Genomic DNA, 26,075 nt, shown 5'->3' with positions numbered 1-26,075 from the left:
AACGATCTAGTCGAGAAGCAAGTGCGCGAGTACAAGGGGCCACGGCTACGCGTTACGGCGAACTGGAACGAGTGGGGTTTGACGAGAGTTTGTGTACGGCCATGCTCGCAACGGAAAAGCCAATGTTTCGCGAGTGCGAGCAGGAGGAAAGCTGAAGAAGGGAAGGCGAGCTAGGCAGAGAACGCGAGCAGACCGAGGGAGGGCGAAAGAGAGAGACTGAGTGAGAGAGAGAAAGAGAGAGAGAGAGAGAGAGAAACCCGGAAGAGAAGAGCGTCTGGATCCTGGAGTATCGTTTACGATACGACACCGAGCCATCAGAATTGCGTTGATCCATTTGCACGAAAGATCGCCGAGAAGATTGGCCAGGGTGCGAGCTGGACGATAACCGTAGTATGAGAGAAGAGCGGCACGCAGCGAGAAGGTAAGGTACTCGATTGATTTGTCGTCGACGTAGACGACGCCTTTTTTCCACCTAGTTCTCCGATCCGTTGTCGGATATATTCGTGACGATGAAAGGAGAGGAGGGTCGAGTCGAAGAATCGGTTCGACCGATCGCGTTTCTCGCGCCTGTTCCTCGAGCTGTTCGCTCGGTTATAGTTGGCGAGTTTCTTTCGGCAAGACCGGACGATCCATCCGATCGGTGTGCGCCGTGAACGCGATCGACGAGGGTTAGGGAAAGCTTTCTCAGAACGGTAGGGAGGGGAGGGGTTGGAAGAGGCGGTGGAGGCGGAGGAAAAGAAGGTGGTGGAGGTGGTGGTGGTTCGCAGACGAGGCGAAGGAGGAGCGAGAGAAAGAGAGACGAACGAGCGAACGCGTAACTAGGTGCATCATGAATAATACGCGCAGCTCGCGAACAGGTACACGCTGGTACGATTCTGCGTTCGTGGAAGCGTGAGGGTGTAGAGAAACGTATACACCGATGTATCGCGTATATACGCGTATATTCGCGTACATATAAATATAATCGAACGCACCCAGATATCTATTTATAAGTTTAAACACAGGGCGAGAAGAAGGAGTGGTGGAAATCCGTAGCGGTGGTAGCGATGCTCGTTCGCTGGTAGATACGTGTGCGTGTCAAGCGGCTGCTGGTAGTGGTGTTCTCCGCTAGTGATGCCACGGTGATGCTGCTACTCGTGTGCTGATGATCCTAGCGATCCTAGTGGTAGCGACAGTGTACCAGGCAACGTAATACGGAAGAGGTGGAAACCGATTTAAAAGCCCGCTTTTCGTTTTCCCGCTTCGGTGCAAACGACTATTACGACCGACTGTACTGACCAGGGGACCAAAAAGGCGGCTGGCTTCCCATTGGATGGAAGGTTAGCGCGCGTATTAAGCGGCATTTTCGTCGTGGTCGGTCCTTTGTCGCGTAGCGCGAACAGAGGCGAGTAAAGCTTCTGAAGTAGAAGAAGAGGAAGAAGAAGAAGAAGTCGTCGAGGAAGGAGGACAAGAGTGCTGAGTATAGGAAGCGAAGAGAGTGGAAGAAGTGCTGGCGTTGAGGGATCGTGGTCGCCGCGAGTGCGTCAACGCGGATATGACTAGCGGATACGCCCGGCTCACGTGATACGCGACACAATCGCTTCACCGATATTTCCTCTGTTTCAAAAAATGTGGTAAGTCGTCGAATTTCTAACGATCGACCGCGAGATTCTCCCTCTCGAACGAGCAACATCTCTGTTGCTCGTCGTTCAGTCTCTGCCCGACTACGCGCTTTCCATTCTTCATCCCCGTTACCGTGCATCGCTCTTTTCCTTCCAATAAAATATACGCGCGTACGTGGCTCGAATCTTCTTTAAAGTCAACCAGGTAACTAGAGAACGAATCGGTTCCGATTCCGTAAACACGTGCTCTTGCAAGAGTCGTGTCGTTTCGATATCGTCGTTGTGTTTTCTTCGTGTCGACGGAGCAGCTTATTCTTTATCACGATAGACTATATAGTAGGGTTTATATACGGATCCGATCGAAGTTTCTCGGTTTGGACGGTGGACGTGGACGATGCGTTTGATTCGTAAACAAACAAGAAACACGCGCTTCTAGCGGATAGTTGGTGTGCGGAAGCCTAACCTTTAACAGAATCGACGAGCTTCGGATACCATTCTCTTAATCTCTTCGTTACGCGATTCCTTTTCTCGCGTTTTTACACCTTTGATCGCTCCAATTTTCGAGAACGATGTTAACGAGTTGTTAGCGCGGATAGTCCGGCTAATGGAAAATCGATAAAAAAATTTGTGAACGCTTCGTGCAATGTCTGTTATTAATTAGAAAAGCCTTCGTGTTGCAACTGTCGTAAAAGCTCGATCGTTAATTCGAGTTAAAAAGGATAATACCTAAATGCCACTAAAAGGCCAACGTGTTTTTTCTTTAGTACCGGCACCCCGAGTATCACCGTCAGCCATCTCTTCCGTACGACCTTTCTGCGAAGTTGTTTTCATAGAAGATACCAAAACGAGCTTTCGTATCGACGCATCGTTCGTTTCATCGACCATCTTCCGCGGACGAGTAAGAATAAATCTTTCTCCCTAAGTATCGAGCCACGTAAATCGTCCAACTTCTTTGGCTACGAGTTTTTCCTCGATCTATTAACGCAAGGGTTGAAATGGCGCAAGTCCTTGCACGATGGAAAAATAAGCCTGTTAACAGGCTGAAGAAATCTTTGGCGATGCGAAATATTCGTAAAACGTAGAAAGACTGTTGCGCGTAGCTTCTTCTTCGTAATCCACCATGAACTTTTGTAGCCTCGTTTCGTTCGGACAGCCTGCAAACACGTGTCGTAAAAATGCCAGCTATCTTCTTTATTACTCGACCCACGGCACACCCTCTTCCACACTGACATTTACAATAATCGATTCTCAAGCGTGTAACTTCGACCCACGTCGTTAATTCGTTCGAAGTTCACCAGAAATTAAACGTTTCCATTTCGACGGAATTTCGTTTCCGAACGATGAAAATCCAGCTGGCGCGCGTCGCTCCTCATCGATTTTCCTTGTTCTCGGATTCCCGTGACTCTGCGTTTGGAAGAAAAGTTGCCGGTCACATAGGTATTTCGAGGTTGAACAGAAACGATCGGGTCGTTGGGCCGCGAATCCGTCGGAGAAGACGACGCCAAGTTTCTCGGGCAAGTTGTTGTTAAGGTCGGTCCGATTTGTCGCGGTTCATACTCGCGGACTAATCTCAAGGAAATTCGGGTCGATGCATAATGAGGTTCCACCTTGGATTCCCGGTCGGCATTCCAAGGCATTCCGCCAGGAACGTTGCCTTCCTTACTGAAGCGTAGATTACTCAGACGGACGTCATTGCGTTAAGAAATGAATTCCTCCTTCTCCTATCTCTCTCTCTCTCTCTATCTATCTGTTCGTCATTCGCGGTCGTTTCGAAGCAACGTGGACCAACGTTTCTTCCTTTTTCCCACGTTCAAATCCAGCGAAATTGTCCGGTACGTGGATATTTACGAGTTTTTACAGAGGAAATTTAATCCTCGCGAGATTAACGACACGGTAAGCTCGGACGTAACTTTTCGAAAAATCACTGGGTCGTTGCAATTGGATCACGGACGTTTATTCGTATTTGTATGATTTTATGACTTTCAACGCACGTTTCAGAGATAATACGTAATAATCAGGACGATCGTATTCGAAAGAGCCAAGGTTCGTCGACTTTCACGAACGATATCTTTTGTGAACTCGCTCGCTAACAATCAGCCGTGTCTTCACCGTTCATGCATCGGAACTTATTGTCGTAATAGCTTCGATAAAATAGTCGTTTCGAGCTGCTCTTACCAAACGATATTATCGCGGATGTCGTGACGCATGGTAACGAGTGGGCCAACTTGCGTGACAATATTATCCTGTGGGAAACGTTAGCGCATGTTTATCTTTCCCTGGGGTTGATAGTTCGCAATATTAGAGGCTACTGAATGACGTAAGTACTTACATCATCAGGGACGCGAAGTCACGTACTAGGAAGAAGGTTCCCTTCGCGGACGATAAACTGATTATCCTGAAAATGTCGTTCGAACGAAACGAACGTGTACGTACCAGCAGAATGATCGTAATTTATCTTATAAGTCGCGTGAAACGCAAGGTTTTGCTCATAAAGCGAGCGCAGTGAGAGTAAATTGCAACGATGCTAAAATGCCAAACCATCTACGCACGTACCGCTGGAGTTGCGTACTGTTCTCAATCACGCGACTGTCTCTATCTTAAGCGACAATCGTTGTTGCGATCCGACGCAACATTAAAATAACAGCGAGCGCGTTAAAACGTAGATCCACTTTGCTTTGCTCGATGCAAACTTCCGTACTCTTAGAAGGAACGGCTGACAAGCTGAAATCGAGAAAGGTTCACCACGCATGGGATCAAACGGGATGCGAAGATGCAGTTTTACGTATTTACGCGCCTAATAGCCGACGTATCTCTCCATCGATGAATTTCTAATTGCGCCACTTTCAATTCTGACGCGAACAGTTCGATCGATCGGTCAGACGTCAGAGATATTCGTCTTGCTGATAATTCAGATTTCGAAAATGTTCGCTGTAAATACGAGGTGTCCTCGTTTGCCCGCAAAAATTCTTCCTCTCTTCTCTAAGAGTAACGTCTCTTATCGTCAGCCTTCGACGAAAATAAAATTTGCTCGTTCGAACGATTCGACGTGGGTTCGGATCACAGCAGCGAATTCCTGTGCCCGGAACTTGGAGCGTTTGCCCAGGTACCGGCTCTTCGATTCGAGTGGACCGTTTGCCATTTCGTCGACAAACTCCGCGCTTTGACGTTGCTGCTGCCACGATCCTCGCACGAATGCGATCCTTTTATCACCAAAGACAGCGTACGTCGAACAAACTGGAAAATTCTTCAACGGCGCTTTCCTATCTGGCGCGAGACACGAGGAACGTCTAGTAATTGCACACGACACCGTGAAACAAGGCGCTTTCGTACGAGACAGAGCGTGGAGCGTGTGCCTCGAAGTAGCGCCATTAGAACATAATTCACAGAGACGCGGCAGCTCGTCGGCTGGCTATTGTATATCGCTGAAACGTCAATCGTGTCAACTTCGACACACGGAGAATCGCGCTATGACGCGCGTAGCATTCGTCGCTTTTCTGTTTGCGTTAGTGGGTTAGATACGAACCGGTGACAAGTTGTTCCACAGCGAAGGTTTTCCACGGCCGGCGAAGCTTAACGCACCATAAATAAATCTGGATCTTGTTTTGCGAGGCGAACAGGAATAGCGAACGGAATAGAGATAAATAATGCTGCTTGAACGTACACACACGGCACAAGAAATAGAAGATGGTCGGGTGGATGGGCAAAGCGGAGGAAAACGGGAAACCTTGAAAAGATACTCCGATCCATTATTAGGAGAGTGGCGCCAGCGAACAGGAGGGAAGAACGTCGTCCTACGGTTTTACGAGGACGGTGCAGTTCGACGAAGGAGCGTCTGATCCCGGCGACGAAAAACAAAAGCTCGGTTCGGGCGTGTTCGCTCGATATTCAGGCTAATGGTATTCGGTATCGTCGCAACTAGAGTCACGCAAGCTAAACAGGCCGAGGTATAAGAGAGACCGACTTTGATTTTCTTCGAAAGGCCGCCAGTCACCGTCGCCGCCACCCTTACTTTGTCATTTCCCTAATGAAAGTTGCGCCACGCCGTTAAGAAACTTTATTAACGCGCCGCAGATACCGGAACGCGTCTTCGTTTCCATTTCATCCGCAGCTTACTCTCGCGTTTCTTTCTTTCCACGTTCTCTGTCACTTTCGATCAACCATATTTTTTTCCATATTTATTCAAGCGATATTCCCTTCGAGATTTGATCACCTATCTTCCAACGTCGTCAAGTTTACGATAACGCGGAGGTATCAAGACAAAAGTAGCACGATTTTTACTATACAGCAACGTGTTTAGATTAATCGTCGTTTGTTGCACTTCGGAGTCGTATATCGTTGGTCTAATACATTTGTATACGTAGCACCGTCGTATAAATTAATCAAAGTCGAGTTACATCGCTCCAAGGCGGAAGATTTTCCTTCGCATGTACGTTGTATGTATATGCAAAGCTGCAGACAGTGGTCAAGTTTCTTTACATAAAAGAGACGGGGAATAAACTCGATCCTGAGATTCGTAAAACTTTGATGCACGATAAAAACGAAATGAACAAGAAGGACGCGAACGTAGAAGAACGAACGTAGTAGAATTTGGTCGGATCGCATTATGCTAGAGTAACAGCAATGAGAAATAAAATAAAAAATTGTCCATCTTTTGTGATTTTCTTTTGTAAACGTAAATCCGTTGATACAGTCTGCTAAGCGGCGATAAGAAGATTCGGGGTAATACCGTGGCATACAACGATACGACGTTCTTTGCCGGTGCAGGATTAGCGCGATGACGTTCGAATTGCAATTGCATCGGGTTTCCGTTTCGCTACGCTTCCGCCGACGGATTGCCTCAGCAGCAAGGAAATATCGTTTCCTTTTCTGTCTGGATAGTTTGTTACCGTTGAAACGTTCCAAGTTTCGCTTTAACGATATCGATCTGTTCTAATCCAATCCCGATCCATAGAAGACCACGATTCTCACATTCTCGTCATTTTTTATTCAACTCGACGACGAGTAATTATCAGCTTGCGGATTTTTGTTCGTTTATGGACAATTTTAACCCTTTGCACTCCTATGTCGACATCAGTTTATATCTCAGGAGCTTCTTTGTCGATTCTCACCTTTTTTTGTGAAACGTGCGAAAGAAAAGCAGCACTGGATCCAGGAAATTGTTTCAAGATATATCATTCACTTAAACGTTACAAAATACAACAATAGTGTGAATAAAACTGGTTGTTGAGAATTGTGGACCTTAATCGGCAAAATAAAAGTAAAGGAACACTAAGGCTACACTTAGAGTCCCACCGTTTTTGTGAAACGTGCGAAAGAAAAGCAGCACTGGATCCTGGAAATTGTTTCAAGGTATACCATACACTTAAACGTTACAAAATACAACAATAGTGTGAATAAAACTGGTTGTGAGAATTGTGGATCTTAATCGGCGAAATACAAGTAAAGGAACACTAAGGTTACACTTAGAGTCCCACCGTTTTTGTGAAACGTGCGAAAGAAAAGCAGCACTGGACCCAGGAAATTGTTTCAAGATATATCATTCACTTAAACGTTACAAAATACAACAATAGTGTGAATAAAACTGGTTGTTGAGAATTGTGGACCTTAATCGGCAAAATAAAAGTAAAGGAACACTAAGGTTACACTTAGAGTCCCACCTTTTTTGTGAAACGTGCGAAAGAAAAGCAACATTGGATCCAGGAAATTGTTTCAAGGTATACCATACACTTAAACGTTACAAAATACAACAATAGTGTGAATAAAACTGGTTGTTGAGAATTGTGGATCTTAATCGGCGAAATAAAAGTAAAGGAACACTAAGGTTACACTTAGAATTCATATTAAAATAGTTTTAGATTTATTGAATAAACGATTTCCAGGATCTTCGTCGACATACATTTGCACGCGTTTCAGCACTCTCTCTGTCTCACCATCTTCCATATCACACTGTCAACGAAACAGTTACATTCATCTGTTTTTCGAGACACCGCGCACACACATACTTGCACACACTCATATTAACATACGTGTGTCACTACTACGCGGCCAATCTAGTCTAGCGCACAAAATTATACGTATCTCAATACTGGTATTTAAGCGAATTCGTTTCTTCCTTTATTTTTTTAAATTGTTTTATTTTTTGGTCAAAGTAAATTTCAAATAAAACACTTAAAAGCTGCTGGTAGCGAAATTGAAATAAAATTCGGAGTGCAAAGTGTTGAGACGCGAAAGAAGCATACGACGCGCGTAACGCGTAAAAATACGTCGAGCGTTGCAAGCAACGGTACTTGTCGTAACAGCGCTACACGAGACAATTTTTCCGCTTGTGTCTATAAAGATACGAATTTTGAAAAATATGCACGCTCTGGTAATTTGAATAAACCGGCAAATATCAGTTCAGAGTCTATCAAAATCGGAGCAGTTTCTAAAGTGCGCTGTAAATTCATGGTCAACTAATATTCGTAGTAACGAACGTTTGCGCCTTTGAATATGAAATTTACATCGTTCCTTCTCTTCCGATAAACGCGATTTCATCATTCGAAACATACTTCGAAACTCTTTGACCGGTAAAATTTGACAGTTTCGACGTACGATTCGCTTTTGACGGTCGAAGAAAACACGACCATCTATCTCCGCGAGAATAAATGGCAGGGTGAATAAAAGAAGAGAACGAGACAGCGATCGTATATCGAGTTCCGGCATGAAAGAGCCGAGAGTTAAAAGGAATAGATTATGGCTGCAATAATACGAATAATACGTACTTCTTAAACTCGGCCGATTAGAAATTCCAAGCGTCCTTCAAGTTGCATCGCTTGAAATTCTTTCCTCTTGGCTTTTACATTTTAATACGTTCGACGCGAGCCGAGTGAACACGGTACACTTTCGTATCTTCGATATCCATCGGCTTGTTTTCATCAATTTTGAAACGTACGAGCCAAGTACGAGCGGAGCAATTTGCTAGTTTCGAAACTAGTAGACGAAATTTCTCTCGCGATGAGATTCAACATTCAAATATCGTTCGTCTTAATAGCTGTATCTTCGACCTCCGTGAAATCTCGCCGGTTTTCCTCTTATTTCGAAATGATCTGCATCTTCGAATCTAACAGGTTGCCCTCGTTTTCAATTACGTCGCATCGAAATTCTCCTAGCCGATCACGGACCGGCGTTAAAATCAGAAAATCGAAACAAATATCCTTGAATACGAATATCGTGTTTGCCTGCTGTGATTTATGATTTTAACCACGAACTTGGGCGCACGAATATCGAGCGTTTCGCCTGAGCCGCAAGGGCATCATCCACTCGATGCGGAGGAACGGAAGATAGATGGCGAGTCATCGATGTATTACAAGTGTCTCTTGCAGGGTAGAAACGTCAATTCTGCAGATTCGCTGTTTGGATATCATCCGGAATGTTCTCGGCTGTTCGTCATTCAAAGTGTCAACTATTTTTAAAGGCCTGTTTCTTTTTTCTTTTTCGCCGCGGCAGCGAGACCTCGCGAAAGGACAAAAGTTCGCTATAGATCGAGGGAACGTAAAATTCGAGTTAACGCTATTTCGAACGAAAGGCAAGAAAAAGTTCGACGATCTCGATGGCTGCCCGGACATGTGTCTAGGAGTAAAAATATCTCGAGTACGATTTTGAGAAGCTCGGATCGCAGGATGAGCGGGATATTCTAGCCAAATGCTCGATCTCGAGTACTTGCGACGTTATTCCCATTTCACTGGTGTAACTGGTAAGGTGCGATCTATCAGAATCGAGCAATTTTTAGTTTTCTGACAGTTAGGTTGTTTACGGCCGCCAGACGAAACGCGCGTCGATAACGTTAGAAATATGGAGAAAAATTTGCATGGAAATGGCAATAGTATTTTGATGACGTTATTACGCGCTGAGCGAATAAATTTCCATCCAGTTTGTTTCACAGTCGCGTCCGTTGTATCTCATTAGCAAATTGGTCGATTTAATAGAAATCAAACGAACCGTGTTCGTGTACCTTACGATTGATATTCCGCCAATTAAAGAGCTTCTGGGAAAACGCGTCCATAAGACAAAATTGCGACGAACCTTTTAATTTTAGTTGTCTGACATTGCGTACTCCGATCGATAATTACGATAGCGAAATAAACGACAATTTCGTAATATGTAATTTAGCTATTTGATCAAACGAATACACCTGGCATCTATACATCGTGCACGTAAATTTGGGCAGTTCGCTCGTGTCACAAATTTAGGTCCACGCTGTTTACTTGCCATTGACCATAGGTCCTTTTTCAAGTAGATCCTCAATTAGCATATTTCTCTCTCTCTCTCTCTCTCTCTCTCCCTCTCTCTCTATTCGGAGTACTTGGCGTTGTAACCGAGTTCATTGATGACGACATGAAATGTGATTCGATCGTTCTCCTTTCTAGATTCGTTGCATTGGTATATCGTGTATTATATCTCGAATAGTTCGCAGAAGACGAGGACGAAGAAACAAAAGGGACGAGTGACATAGAATGGCAGTTACATATTTCACGAACAATCGGCCTTCTTTCACGAAAGTCGAGGGACGACTTTGTGATGCTGAAATATTGATATCAGGCCGGAAAACTCGGCTCCGGTTAACGGACAATAGAATCACGTAGGACGCATTGCACCGGAATCGATGCTCCTCCGTGTTTTTCCTTTCTCATCCGTGTCTCCTTTCTGTTCCTCCTCCATAAATACCCTTTCCAACTTTTACCTCGTTTTTTCCTCGCGCGTCATTCCTCCCATCTTCTTCTCAAAGAGGGCCAATTTTTTCCAGCGGCACGTTTTCTACGATGCACGATGTTCTTATTTTTTTTTCCCCCTCTAGCCCTTGCTGCCAAAATCCGTTTCGACGAGTTACGTAAACATTCTGTCGAAAACTGCGATCGTTCGTAACACGAAACACGTCGATGAAATGGCACACGTGGCACTTTGGAAAACATAAAGCGAGCCAATGTCATGACACACGACCGTATCGGCCCGTTCTTTTTCAAAATCGCTCTTTCGTTCAAGGAAAATCGACATCTATCGAGCCAAAAATATATTCATCAGGAGACTGTAATTAGTCGAATCGATCGACAAACGTTTTGCGTTTGGAATTCTTGTATCGTTGCAACAACGTACACGCGCGTATTCCCATTCTGTAAAGATTTTAAGAAGCCTTGTGCATTAAATACTCTGCACGATTCTCTCGTACCATTGCGTCCTTTAGAATACGAAGACCACAGGGCAGAAATACGACAAGCGCGGTTTTCTTGATTCTCTGATTTCGTATTTATTTAATAGTCAGTTTACCCTTCGATATAACGCGGTTAGAAACAGCGAACAAAGTTTCGTGAGAAAATGAATAGCATTCCTAGTGTCTAGTATCGGCGAGCATAAATAACGCAGATATTTAAGTATTTCCATTTAAATGACGCATCCTGTATAAGTATGTGATAACATATAGAACTGTTGCAGTTAAACAGCAGCTGTTTTTCCACTTTCTCGGAACTAGAATAGAATCAGAGAGTTCTTAGAATCGACATTCATCAACATTAACTTGTGCAAATTACATTCGTAGAATTCTCGATCCGGTCTATGTACAATAATACCAAGCCGGAATCTGTTAACACATTGTTGAGCGGCAATTTTACCGAGAATTTATCTCATATCACTGGCTATTATTTCGTAATTGCATGTGCAAGTAAAACGATATGAATAAATTTTAATAAATTTTATTTCCTATTTAAACTTTTAATATTTCTTTTCCCTACGATAAACAGCGTAACAATCATCTACGTGTAATGGTGCACAACAGCTTTTGCAAATATATCTAGTTTTTCGCTGCGTTTTCCTCTCGAACAGCATACTCTACACGCTCTAGTCAGATTTGTTTCTCTGCCAGTGACTATTTTTTCTAAGACGTGGTCTCTTGGTTGTCCGAGAAGTCCGAAAGGTGCATCGTCATAAGGAGCTGTTTTAGAAATTCGAGAAGCGTCAGGTGCAATGCTGCGTTTTTTGGAATCCACAGTTATCCATTCCCTGGCTACTTCCAGTAGAAATTCATCGTATCTCGTTTTATTTTCTGGCAGATAGGTACAGTACGTTTTATACGCATCGAACAAGGTGTAGTTTATCAGAAAAAATGCTAATTTTTTAGACCATTTCAGAGTTAAACGACGCTGATGCGAAAGGAAAGCGCATCACGAATTTTCTCGTAGCCGGTCGGCAACGTTTGGCCATGGAAACGCGAGTTAACTCGTAACCGGTCAACAACGTGTCAATACCAATGAATAAGCAAATAAACAAATAGAACATTAGCGACACGGGCTTAGCAGCGTGTCTTTTCTTAAGAGCGATGCTTTCTACCTTCTTTCGTGATTATCGATTTCTATATCGTTAACCTATAAAATTGTAATTAATGGAAGCCAAATGAGCTCGACCGCGCGAATCCTTGTTAGTACCAGTTGGCAATTAGTTTCTCCATTAATGTAAACATCAATCAAGCTAGGTGCTTAACCGATACGATCGATTCTCCATTACTAGATTATTGGCACCGGTCTTGATCGTAAAGTATCACCTCGGACGAGGCTGATTAAATATCCAAGTACCTCGACGTCGCACCTACTTTTACGCTTATTTCCATTAGGTAGCCCATATAGCAAGGTTCGCGCGAAAAAGAAAAGCTTGATAACGCCTATTATTACGGTGATATCGATTTCTTCCCTGTTTATCACGCGTAGGTTGACTCTATGGCGTCACGTTGGGGTGTCGCGATGTTTCTAACAAATAATTTATAATTATAAATATATATGTAAACTCTCTAAGAGTACAAATGCGGATAAACAAGGGGACTTTCTCTGTTTTACGGACAGCACGACTCCTTTTGTTTCACGGACAGAGCGGCTTTCTTTGTTTTACGGAGAGCCATTTTGAGAGACGCGTATTTCCCAAACGGACGGACACAGATCAACATCGGAGATAGACAAGATCACAGAAGAAAGAGTAATTATTTAAAACATTGAAGATTGACGGAGAAAGATCGGTAGCTGAGGACGTTGAAAATCGATTCTCGATTTTCAGGTAGACAGAACTTGCTATTTATTGTTTACCGTTATTAATTGGTTGTTGTTTATTTAATTATTACTGTTATTCGTTGTTGTTTACTCCTGTATTTCATTCAAGTATTTTCACAATAAACTCGATTTTCAGAATCGATCCCTGAATTATCCTAGAATTGAACCTTACATACATGATTCACGGAGCGAAGCGACGAAACTCTAGCGAGCTTTTACTTTCGTTAATTTGGCAAATAATTATCGCCTAATAAATTGCATCGTTAGACGGTCCCATGTCCCAGCGTCGACTCTTCGACTGCAGTAGATTTCGGTGGAAATCAATCGCCGGCACTTCTCGTACCAAATTACGACGCGCCTTTTCAGAAAATTCTACCGAATCCATCATCGTACTATCTCGATTCGCTTTGCGTTCGTTTGTTTCCCGTGATCATCGTGCCATACAGGCACAGCAATCGCGATTATAATCTACGTTCAGCGAGCATTCGCTTTCACTCGTTCGAATCGTTGCACTCGCAAATCGCCGCTCTTCCCGGTGTATCTGTAAATCGTTTCGCTTCTATACAACACTGTCAAATGCAACGATCATTTGTCTCGCGTGTAAGTGCCGATTAAATTAAATTAAAAAAAAAAGAAGCCGATGTTACGTAAACGGTTGTCTACAGGTAGCAGATCGAAATCACGTTTAGCAGACCGCCAAAGCGTCATATAGGATATCTTTTAATCAAGGGAGAGCAGTGTAACTCACTACGCTGCCTTTTATACGTACAATATATTTCTGATTGTATCCGTGACAAAACGATCTGGCCGTATGAGCGACGAATCGAAGCAAGGAAGTAAGAGCGCCATTCGAGGGGGAGATTCACCGAGAGAAAAGGGCTGGAATCTGTCGAACGAAAAGGGATTGCTAGGAGGCCGGAGCGAAGCTCATGCCAGGAGGTAAACGGGTAAGCGGCCCAGCTTGCCCGATGCTTCCGTGGCAGCAAAGTGGCGAACTAAATTTAACTCGTTAGCACCAGTCGGCTACTATCTTACGAACGAGCGTGTCTTTATATCCGTTCGACACGAGGAAACTTTGTTAGCGCCGACCGATATTCGATCGAAAGGCTACAAAGAAGAGGAAAGACATAAGATTCTTCCGTTGCTGTATTTTGGCATGCGAACTTATCTTCTCGTTGCGAAACGTTTAACGCCGAGCAAACGATCGACGAGAATTTTACACTTTAACGTTCCACGTTGATCATCAGACCACGTTTTCGCGGTTTCCATCGGTGTTTTTAATAGCGCGTTGCACTTTGTACGACGTTTCGTGGATACCACGGATTCGCAATTGCCAATGCATCGTTAAAAGTAGGATCGAAAGCTGGGAAACTATAAACGTGTCACTGGAAAGCGCAAAGAAACGAAAGTCTGGCTGGAAAGAGCGAACGTTCACAGGACGTGGTTCCAAAGTGCAACGCGTTATTAGAAACTCGATGGAAACCCGGGAAACCATAGGTATATGTGATCAATTAATAGAAACGTTCGTTTCGTCAGGCGCACCGATCATTCGCCTCTTTAATTTCTCGACAATTACCGCCTCTGAATAGATGCTAATATCTTTTCTCGTAAACTCGTTATCCGATAAATTTCATTAAGCTGTCCCTTCCTAACGAACGAACAATTCGTTGACATCAACTTTTTCGATGGTCGAACGAGTTATACTCGCTGCTTTCATTAATTATCCGATAACCTACATACAGCGCGAAACTCGATCGTACGAATATTCGATATACGTACATCGTGCTCCTGTTCGATCCTGGAACCTGCATAATGGAATACGCGAATGGAAAACCGAAAATTGCGCGTTGTAGTTAGAGAGAAACTGTCGAGTCATCCCGATGAAAGGAGGAAAATTCGATTTCTGGAAGAAACGTTCTTCCACTCGCTTCCTCTCGTAAATAGTTTCTCGCGTTTTCCAAACGAGGATTTATTTTAACGCGAATCGCCACCATAGATACGGATCGTACATTCTAATTTTCTAGCTTACAACTTTGTAAAGATCTTACGTCGCGTAGAACGATCGGCAATTGGTAAAATTTATTTCCAGAGTTTCGTCTTTCTTGACGGCGGATTTGTTACGAGAAACAGCTTATTAGTAATCTTAGTAAATCTATTATTATCAAATAAAATATTAATTTTAAATAGTATTAAAATTGTTGACAATTATTCAAAATTACCGTAACGTTTCGACGCGACCGATCGATAACGAGACTCGAAATTTACGATCGATTAAACGCACCTAAGGTACACGCTACACATGCTCGTGGCGGCACTACGAACGACTATAAACGTACGTACGTAGCGTTAGTTTAAAGGGAGCAGTGGATCAGTCGGGGCAAACGATTTCAGACAAGTTCACGCGACGAGATTGAAACAAGCACGCGCACGAGAAACTCGCTCGTAGGTAGAGCTTTCTAGTATTTAGGCTCACTAAATATAGCGCGCGCGAGTCCATTATAAATCCCAGACTCCCGGACTTGTCGAAACTCAACCGTTTCTCGTCCCATGGCTTTTATCGCCGAACCGTTCCATTTTTTATCCGATCGATGCCATCGGAAAGACGAATTTGCGCGTTCGCGAGCTCGGTGTCTCCATCCGATTCCATCTGCGTAGACCGTTTCGAGAGAAGATTCGTCAAGTCGACGAAATCGAGTACCGTTCACCGATAAACTTACTCGAACGCGAATTAGGAAACTTTTCATTTTCATACTTTTCGTCTTCTCGCATTACCAACGTCGTCGTCGTACGTTTTGCAGAGACGAAAAAGGTATTTATATAACGCAATGCGAATAGGCGTCCTAAATGCATAGTCGATGCGTCAGACCAAAGACGATCTCGCTAGATTAATTGACAGCGAATACTTGAGTCTTCGAACGTTATTTGTGATGTACGCGAGTACACGCTCGTGTTAAATATCTCGTAACTCGCGTGTCCATTTTTGGATTCGTTTGAAACTTTATCAACGTAATTACGACGATCGCTTGGAATGTTCTGTACAATGCGCACGATATATCGTATCGTTCGAGGCTTGTACAGTGAATTTCGAAATATTTTTCCAGGTTATCGTTCGAATATTTTCTGCTTACAATCCGTCGTCGAATTAATTACGTCGCTCGATCGAGAGCTTATTTTCGAGCGGCGAGAAATCTCCTCTCCATTGTTACGATTTAACCCATTTTAGCGGAGCTGTTTTTCAGAGAATCGGCCGTGTAACGTGGAAATGCTAACGCAAAACGGCAATTCTAGTTCAACCGGAGAAGAAAGACCGATGTCAGGCTTGAACCCGAACACAAAGAAGAGAACAACGAATGGCTTTTACGCTCGATCCCTTTTCCGTCATCCCATAACTCGTTGGCGAGAGCCTGGCAACATCAAATCGCCCCATCCACGAACACAGCCTCGAACGTTAACGAGGCGCGAGACAAGCAGCGAAACTACTTCGTCTTACGCTCGTAAATATTTATCGCGCCCGCTGTGAACTCTCGAGGAACAATCTATACAGCTATCGCCACTTTTTCCCATTTTCGCGAATATCTCGATCAATCCAATGGCAGACGGACGATACCTACGAGACGATCATCGATGCGATCATCGCGTATAGCGTTCGCTGCTTTCGAACGCGAACACCGTGCAGATTTGCCAACAATTCTGTTCGAGAAACAAAGTTGAAAGGTGTTTCTCGAGGAATAGCGCGATGGTAGTAGCAGCGAAGCTGCGCGTTTTCCCCCAAACGCAAGAAATGATAAAGCTACGTAACATATGCAGTCTGTTGCAGGGCGTGGATTTTGCAACTCTATACAGGGTGGTTGGTAACTGGTGGTACAAGCGGAAAGGGCGTGACTCTACGCGAAAAAAGAAGTCGAAAATATAGAACAAAAATTTTTCGTTCGGGGCTTCGTTTTCGAGAAATTCGACTTTGAATTTTCGCTCGGTACGTGTGCGGTACGTTATAGCGTAATAAAGTGCACGCGTACCGAGCGAAAATTCAAAGTCGAATTTCTCGAAAACAGAGCCCCGAACGAAAAATTGTTATTCTATATTTTCGACTTCTTTTTTCGCGTAGAGTCACCCCCTTTCCGCTTGTACCACCAGTTACCAACCACCCTGTATATCTAGTCGCTGTACGTATTGACGACAAAGTGTTTCTTGACGTTATTAAAACCCTTTTACCGCCAGCCGGTCGATATATCGACTCTGGGTGTATGCGCGAAAACTACCACCGGTCGATCCATCGATCTCGTTGGTCTACGTGCAGAGTGTTTAGAGATTTTGGAGCCAGCGGTAACAGGGTTGATTAAACCTAATCCAAAGCTATACCAGTTTGCTGCGTTAATCGCGCTGCTGAGAATTTAATCAGGACGCGGATGTGTCGTAATACGCGTAGCAAATAAATCACGCGATACGCGCACACTCGATATAAGCGCGTCTTTCGAAACGATCGTTCTGCACGTCTCGAAACTGCTACGCGTTTCCGAAGGTTCTACTCGTCAGGATCAGTCGCGTGTTGTAACAAGTCGGATATTCGATGCGACGTGAAACAAAGTTGGAGTAAAACAATTGGATATGCACGTGCATATATATATATATATATATATAGCGCATACGTATAGTGAAAAGCGGCGATATGAGAGAAGAAAGCACACTAACGGTTTACGTTTAACGTTTAGGTCACGGAGGGAGGTTCGAAAGAGCTCAGTGCCGTAGCATGCCGGCGAGCTGCAGCGGGTGGTGGGGCGTCTCTGAGAGAGCGCGTCGATCGGCGTCGTCAGGCGTCTACTTGGGCGTCTGCGTGGTCAGGCAGGGGCCGGAGAAGCGTGCATACGCGAGTATAACAGGAAGAGGAGGCGGAGGCGGAGGAGGAGGAGGAGGAGGAGGAGGAGGAGGCGGCGGCGGAAGAGGAGGCGGAGGAAGCAAGAGGAAGCGAAGGAGAAGGATCAGAAGAAGAAGAAGAAGAGAAAGCACGGCGGTGATCGAGGCGAGGAGGAGGGACCGATGAGCGCGGGGGGGGATGGGGGCTCGGGGTTGGGCCCCCCTGAGCTGCCGGGGGCCCAGCCGACTGCCGCGACCCCCCCCATCCTCGGGCAGCACCGGAACTCCCAAACTGCCCAGGACGGACAGCCAGCTACCGCGCAGTCTCAAACGGGCCAGACACACGGGACCAGCACCGGTGCCGCCAAATCTGCCACCAAAAGGCCGGCTCGAAGGGGTGGCAAAGCGGTACCCGACAGACCACTCAGGGCTCTCTTTTGTTTACCCCTGAAAAATCCCGTGCGCAAAATGTGCATCGACGTTATCGAATGGAAGTATCCTTTTTACGAAACTTTTACTTTTTTCCTATCGTTACAGGAGCACGACCTGGCTTCATCCTGCCACGTTCTTCCGGTTATTTTTGGTTAAGTCAGGTTTCTCCGATATTAGGATGTATCTTGGTCTCGGGAAAAATACGAGAGAGATCTCGTCGATGCGTACGGTTTCTCGTTTCGATTCCGCGTTAAGAATCTCGTGGCGCGAGCATGGAAATCTTCGGCCGGTCTGTAACGTCTTTGAGATACTCTCCTGACCGTGTTTTACGACAGCGTTACATCGAAACTTGTCTTTTATATCCTTGCGCCTTTTCTACGTACGTATTTTTCGCTTCTTTTCATTTCTTTTCTTTTTTATTTCCTCTCTTTCCGTCCGAATAATTCTGTCCGAATAAATAAACGATAAATTAGTAAAAACGCGAGGGAGAAATTGGAGCGTAAAAATCGATTTACGAAACGAATTGTATAATCAAAATTGTATCTGTTAAATGTCTTCGCAACGAAAATGAAGTAACAGGGGTAATTTTGTATAGGTTCCCCTCGCATATATAGATCGGCCTTGATATACGCGTTGTCAAGGTTAACGTTCGCAGCAATTCCTTCGGCAAGTTCCGAGAATTTAGTTAGTTTTCGAGATACTCGCAAAAGTATCCCACCGCATGTCAGAGTGACGCGACAGTTGGTCGCAGCACGCACCGCTGTAACTGCACACAGCCTTATCTTTCAAAGTTTCGTCTCTGCTTATTCGTTTCCACTCGTTTTCCTCTCGTAACGTCTAACCTGTCGCGGGAAACGTACCGTGTTTGTTCGAGAGCGAAATAGGCCAATGGAGGCGGGTGGAAACGTATGCCGGGGAACTTGCCGGGGAACGTCAACCCTTGTTGACAAACCCATTCTAGAGTATATTGTTCAGAGCCTACCTACCCCCGCTTTTCCATTGTTACGTAAAACGTATACATACGCCGTGTTGTCTGTACGCTCGATACAACGTGCAGTGAAAAGAAGTTTGCCTATATCAATTCAGGCCAATGTTCGTTTTCTCGCTCTCGTCGATGCTACTGATTAGACGAAGGAAACGAACGAGGGAAAGTTTTACGCGAGAAACGCTACGATATTCTTCGTAACGATAGTATAACCGTGGGAACGCGACGAGAAATTTTACAGCTTTTCGTACTTCGTTTCCGGTTAGAAGCTATCAAGATGTTGGAGAGAAAAAAAAAAAGTATCGGCGCTGCAGCTACCCGGTGAAGACCGGAAAATAGTAAAACGAGAGTTGCGGCATAGCGAGCCAGCATGGCGAACCATCGACCGCGTTACCGAGATTCTTTTCATTTTCCTTAGCCGGATCCCTCGACGCAACTTTTCAGACCTTTCGAGTGGCTTATTCTCATGACGATATTCGCGAATTGCATCGCCCTGGCAGTCTACACACCGTACCCATTTGGCGATTCTAATTTGACCAACCAGTATTTGGTAAGTATCTACTTTTGTTCTTAGCGCTTTTTACTCCGCTTCGAGAATCCTTTTCCCTCCCCCTCCTCCTTTTCGTGTTCCCTTAATACGATCAGCACACTCGCAAGGCCTCGCACGGCTATTTTTGTGCTTCTTTGGTAAAAATTTTACGCCACGTGCCAAACGCTTCAACGATCGAGAAGTCGAACGCCTCGGATAAACAACTCGCAGGACCTCTTCCCTGTCTCTTATTCTCGTACATTTTACGGAGAACGAATTGATCGATGCCAGACCCCCGGATCGAAGTTCAACAGAAATATCGTTCGAACGACGAATTCCGACCAAGGAATTTCGATTAAGCTAATAATAGAGAAGATAATAGGAATAACAAGCTCCGTTCGTCGAACTACGCGATCCGGCTGGGTTATCGATAAATAAACGCTACGTCCAAGAGATAGGGTTGATGGCATGGAACTTATTCGAGGTGAAACTTCGATAATTGCTCAATCTTGCTAACATCGGCACCCATCGTTCCTCGCTATTATTGGAAAATATGATTCATATATAGGCCAGTGTATACGGGTCGAACGGAAAGACGACGGTTTTGTGAGTCACTGGGAGGCCGAGTCGATAAATTTCGCTGTTTAACGAATCGCCGATTTGAATTCTAGAATTTCAGAATCGCGAATAGTTTCGTGGTTATTGGCAGCGCTCTGTTTTTTAAATGGAACGTTGCGCGTGCTATTTAAGACGAGCGCGATAAAGGAAGACGAGAAAAAGAAAATAAGGAGCGGTCACGGTAAATATTTGCCGATGAAAGAAAAGCGATCGAGGATAGTTGGAAAGAGCTACGTACGAGGGTCGAGGTGAATTTGAGCTTGCATAGAATCGAAACTAGCGAACCCGTGTTCCGGAAAATGGATAAAAGGTTTTCCTAGATAATACGCTAAGACCTAACCTTCGAGACGAAGTATAAAACCTTCTATCAAAGGTTGGCCTTTTTCCACGGGTTTACCGCTGCCGGTAGGGTAAACGCTTGTGCGCCGCGTCAGACCGGAAACTTTGGCAAAAAGCATTTGGCTACGTAAAGAGCGTACATTGACGCGCGAGTTCCGTTTCAAGGCTGCACTCGGAGTACAAAAATAAGAAAAAATTGCTCGCGATTCGCTCGATTTCTACGTCGAACAAATTTCTACGTTCTTTCGATTTTAATTCGTCGTCCTTCATAACATTTTCAATTACAAATTTTCCTTTGCTTCCACCTCAATAAAATACCGTTAAACGTAACGAGTTCTAGCCAACGAGAAACTTTAGGCGATAAACGAGTATTTTGCGTCGGAATCTTAAAAATTCTTCGATTTATTTTACGAATTACGCGCAAGAAACGACGGACGATACATCGTTGACGAAAGAATACGATAAAAGCGTTTTCTTCCAAAGTTACGTATCGTTATCGATATTTCAGTTCTAACAATTTCAATTTCGATAGAGATCGAGTAATCGGAGTTTGAAGAGCGCCGTTTCGATGCACGGGACATGATAATCGCGTGTCGTAAATTTTCTTTCCGATCTGACCTTTGCTGGGGTTCATGGCGAACGTGGAACGCGACGCTCGTCGTCGTAGCTCGTCACCGACCATTTTCCTTCCGGATGGAACGTTTACGTCACGGAATCCTCTCCGTGCCGATGTGTGCCAAGAAGAGCGTAGCGCAAGTTGTTGTGGACAGTTTCGATCGACAATGTACACGCGGTATAAGCGTTTACATTTTAGTTACATTCTGGCAAACGTCGAACAAACTTGATCGGTTATCGATCGACGTGTCGAAACGATCAAAGGTTTTCCACTCTTTGCTAAATGAATTTTCAGTGTCACGCGTGATTTCTTGTCACGAGAACCTGTTAGCCAAAATAGCGACGAGTTTACAGATTAAAGCGGGTAGCTGGTCTGAACGAGTTTTCGAAAGTTGAGAAATTGCTTCCAACATTGCACCTTGCCTATACGTATTAATCGAATGCAAAAGTATTGGCGGTTTTAGATAACAGCGATAGACTGTGTTCTCTCGCGACGATAAAACCAGCCAGAAACCTTTCATTCTTGTACGTAGGCAGGATGAGTCAACGAGAGGTACGTGCTGTATAAAGTAACTCGTCGTCTATTTCGATTTCATCGAAAAACGTTTTAAACGAATCGCGTTGCTTTTCGAGAGAATCTCGATGCTTGGAAAATACGTTGGATAGCGCATACTTCTCATCGACTTATCCTGTGTGTTGCTGTTAAACGCGACAAGAAACAACGTACGACGCGTTTGACTTTCGAACGCGTGAACTTTACCTTCGAATGGACGAGCGCTTCCTTTGCGATTTGTTCTCGATCGACGATGTCGCTCGAGGAAGCTCGGACGCTCCGTCGACGACTCATGTCGCACTTTCTTTCACTATGTTTCAGGAAAAAATAGAGTATATATTTCTTGTGATTTTTACGCTCGAGTGCGTCATGAAGATCATCGCTTACGGCTTCGTGGCTCATCCCGGCGCTTATCTTCGAAACGGCTGGAACATATTAGACTTCTCGATAGTAGTGATAGGGTGAGTACAATTGCGTTTCATTTTGCGCCCACAGCTGCACACAGTGATATACGGTCGTAAAACCCTACCGATCGTTACCACTGTTTCCAGTTATTAATTTGTCACCATACTCGTCGATGAAATTCGAACGCTGTTAACGCTAGAACCACCGATAGTTAACGCGAAGCTATTTCTACCAAAACCAGTGAAAATGACTGGTCTTTAAAAAATACGTAATAATAGAATATTTTTATATTTATTGATTTATTACTTTTTTACAGAGGGAATTCCATGTTATGTAGTACATTTTTGGTATTGTTAATCCATCCAGGACAATCATCTCTAAACGAGGGTTGACACATTTATAAGATTGTAGAACCAGTCATTTATTGATGTGGTATTTCCAGTGTTAGCATCTAGCGATCTAGCGATCGATCTGGAATTTTCCTGATAACTCATATCGTCATATCGAATGATACGCGGTAAAAATTTGAAAAGCATGTGGCAAGTTGTATAAAACGAGGAAACTGGTTAATTGAGGTTCGATAAACAGATTGCAGGACCCTTTTACACTTTGACACTGGTATTGGTATAAGTAGCCTTGATACGAAATTATTTTCAGTTTGAACACATAAAAGACAAAATAAAATTCATCATATTATCCTTTTAGTTATCGTTGCGAAAGTCGTTACATCATTGCGGAAAAATAATATATAACACGAAGTAGGAATTTCAAAATAAAATTGTAAAACCAGTCAATTCGACTGGTAGTTCTAGTGTTAATCGTACGGTAGTGTACATTTCCATTTTAATTATCATTTTTCACCGCGTAACAAACATTCGCGTCAGTACCTGTAATACGTTAAACACGAAACACGCGGTTTCGTGTGTCGCGCGACTTTCCCATCCCATCGATTCATCGAAAATCGTCCGCTGTCGACGACGATCTTCTTCGCAAGAAAAACAGATTTACGCAGAGTCGATTGCTATGTTGCGCGAGTTTATCTGTCCGAAGGGAGAACACGCGTAGCTCGTAAATCGACGATTATGGGAATCGCTAGAGCCAATAACGGAAATTTTACTGCGCGCAGATTTCCCGATCAACCTGCCAATCCCATGACTACACTTTCATCGCGCTGTTCCGTCCTATTCTATTTCTCGAGAATGCCCTACCCCTGCATCCTCCATCGTCGTACAAAAGCGTGTCGCGAGTTCGCGTCGTCTCTTGGGCACGATGACATCGAATCGGCACGCGACTTCCTTTGTTCTCTGTCGCGCATTCCACTTTGATTCAATAAGTTCTGCTTACTTGGCGAAACGAGAGAGATTCCTTCTCCGCTTCACCGAGTGAGCTGCGCTTTGCGAATTAAGATAGTTTTAATTTCGACTGGAGTCGTCGTCTCTCCCAAGCATCGTTCCACTTCGCATCGTCTATCGTCGACCGACCGTACGCGAAATCTTGCAGCGACGAGCACCCACGATGGAATAATCGAGGGGAAACGAGGCGAAATTCAAAGCAGAGAAATGGAAGTTTCTCGTTGAGGGAATTCGGCGAAACGTACGGAATTACTCGTCCAGAGACGGTGAATATTTCGTTTGGATAAAAATAGACGATTTAAAACTATGCCAATCTAAATAATTCTCTCGCTTTCGACGATAGACGATAGAAAGATGCGCTTCGTGCCCGCTCGATTTCGTGGCCGTAAACCGACGTTGGTAGGTTTCTTCGCAGCTGAATGTGCACACGCGTCACGGTCGATTCCATTTTTCTTTCTGTCGCTCAGTTTTGTGTCGCAAATACAAGAAAATAATTTCGTCTGAAATTTGATTTGAAATTACTCGGTGGCCTGTCTCTGTCTCTGACGGAGCACGTTTCGATATACAGCAACGTATTCCACGACGAGATGATTTTTGACGTTCGATGTCGTAACATCGTCTCCTTGCAGAATGGTGAGCACGGTATTGTCGATACTTATGAAAGAAGGCTTCGATGTGAAAGCGTTGAGGGCTTTTCGGGTGCTACGACCTCTCAGGCTGGTTTCCGGCGTACCAAGTAAGATTTTCATGTCAAACAAGTGTCTTTACTCCGATTGTTTCTCGATACCAGTTGATCGAGCCCAGCGAAAGAAACGGGACGTGACGAATGTCTCTGTCGATCTGTGCAGGTCTGCAAGTAGTCCTAAACTCTATTTTGAGAGCGATGATACCCCTTCTCCATATCGCTCTGCTGGTTCTATTCGTCATCATTATTTACGCTATCATCGGCCTCGAGCTGTTCTCCGGCAAAATGCATAAAACCTGCAGGCACAATGTCACCGGTGAGTATCGTTCGCTTACGACGCGCTTGGGACACGCACGTAACGTGAAGGTGGGTATTCGTTGCATCAACGACAGCGTACGCGATGTACCGCAGCAAAATCTGCACTCGGTGACTTTCTTCGATCTTGTTCGAGAAAATCTTTCCGAAGGGATGGAAATAACGCGGAAAAGTAAGACGATCCACCGATAGAATTAGACCGGAAGGAATTTCTCGAAAGGCGAAACTTCGCGAAGTATCGTACAAATACGCGACAGATCGGCATCGACGACCACGCAACGGCGTGTTATTTCCTCGAGATTCGACGGGAGAATGTTTCTCGAAGAGACCGAAATTACGTGCAAGGCAAAGGACGATGATCCGTGGACAGGGACTCGGACCGGACAGAATTTCTCGAAACGTGAAATATCGCGGTGAAGCTGGCAAAGTTGGTGCGGGAGTTCCCGTCCTAACCCCGAAACACAGTTTGCACCGGCGCTATTTTAGATATGATTCAGCCGCGGCGCAACTAACGTCTAATTATTCTTAGCGCGTGGTACGCGATCTGCGTGGCCCGCGCGTATCTCACGGTAAACAGCTGATTCACGAGAATCTGCGAATTCCTGTACTTGCCTGACAGATCAGGCGCGAGAGCCGGATACGCGCGCAGATTCCTGGTACGATCGTAGTCGGGCCGATGCTACCACGGGCTCCACGCAAAACCAAGACGATTCTCGTTTTTTGAGAAAATAGCGTTTCAAAGTTTCATCGAGCACGCTTCGTAAATATCAGGACACCTGTTGGTTCCGCGAGATAATTCACCCGCCAAAGTCTACGTTTTGTACTTTGTCTGGCTTAGCGAAAAGACCGAAAGACTGTGCTTTGTAAAGCAATAAACTTTAAAAGGAATTAAAAAGCCTCGAACATTTAACGAATCAGCGTGCAAATGCTACAACGAATAGAACGATCGGAATACTTTTTGCAAGCTTTGTAACATAGCAGTACGAGTCAATTTCGCTGGGTGATCCGAGTTGCAAGAACCGGTGACGATAGCGTAGGACGTCAAAACGTGAAAAATTACGAGACCATCGCTCTGTATCGATCATCGTCTTTCGTCGACCATATTTTCGACTAAAGAATGATACTTTTCAAAGTCTGAAAGCTGTCGCACGACCTGGTTCGCTAGCGTCGTCTCAGGTTTTCGGTTCGAACGTCTCGCTCTAGCGTCGCGACTAGCTTCACCGCGGGTCTAAACTGACCCAACTCGCGGATCTTCGTTCGTTTATGGGAAATTTGCGACGGTGTATAAAAAGTACAGAATACACAACGTAATATGTATAACGATAATTAAACCATATAAACCGTAGAAAAAATAGCAGCTGTTAAAATATTCGACTGTCAAATCAGCTTTCTACTTGGATTCCATTTGTATAATCGCGATTCAGTTGTATACGGTGTGGAATATGGCAAGGCAGCGCAGCAAAAGTAGAGAAAGAAAATATCCTCTTGAAATGGATTCACAGACGCGATCATGGACAACCCAATTCCGTGTGGGTCCGGCGGTTTCCAGTGCGATAACGTGGGACCCGAGTACTACTGTAGCAGGCGATTCTGGGAAGGTCCGAATTGGGGTATTACGAATTTCGACAACTTCGGCTTGGCCATGTTGACGGTCTTCCAATGCGTTACGCTCGAGGGCTGGACCGACGTGCTCTACAACGTAAGATCGATTTCGTGGAACGTGGATACGATT

The 26,075-nt window shown here is 44.6% G+C and overlaps 1 protein-coding gene across 10 annotated transcripts in view; it reads left to right on the top strand.

Annotated features, from left to right (window-relative positions):
- Positions 1-17,607: 17,607 nt before the first annotated feature.
- The window catches only part of Ca-alpha1D (Ca[2+]-channel protein alpha[[1]] subunit D), a 42,873-nt gene continuing 34,405 nt past the window's right edge, over positions 17,608-26,075 (top strand). For all 10 annotated transcript variants that reach the window (XR_013058705.1, XM_076619557.1, XM_076619555.1 and 7 more), the window contains exons 1-6: positions 17,608-18,009; positions 19,377-19,482; positions 21,908-22,047; positions 23,973-24,079; positions 24,192-24,344; positions 25,846-26,042. Coding sequence is in view for 9 of the 10 variants with exons in the window: in XM_076619557.1 (XP_076475672.1) it covers positions 17,699-18,009; positions 19,377-19,482; positions 21,908-22,047; positions 23,973-24,079; positions 24,192-24,344; positions 25,846-26,042 (1,014 nt within the window). In the remaining variant the exon portion in view is untranslated. The remainder of the gene's footprint in view (positions 18,010-19,376; positions 19,483-21,907; positions 22,048-23,972; positions 24,080-24,191; positions 24,345-25,845; positions 26,043-26,075) is intronic.

The sequence above is a fragment of the Bombus vancouverensis genome, chromosome 6 (genome assembly GCF_051014615.1).
Source record: "Bombus vancouverensis nearcticus chromosome 6, iyBomVanc1_principal, whole genome shotgun sequence".
NCBI classification, from domain to species: Eukaryota; Metazoa; Arthropoda; class Insecta; order Hymenoptera; family Apidae; genus Bombus; species Bombus vancouverensis.
The sequence above is the reverse complement of the archived record's forward strand: the minus strand, read 5'-3'. Positions and strand labels throughout refer to the sequence as shown.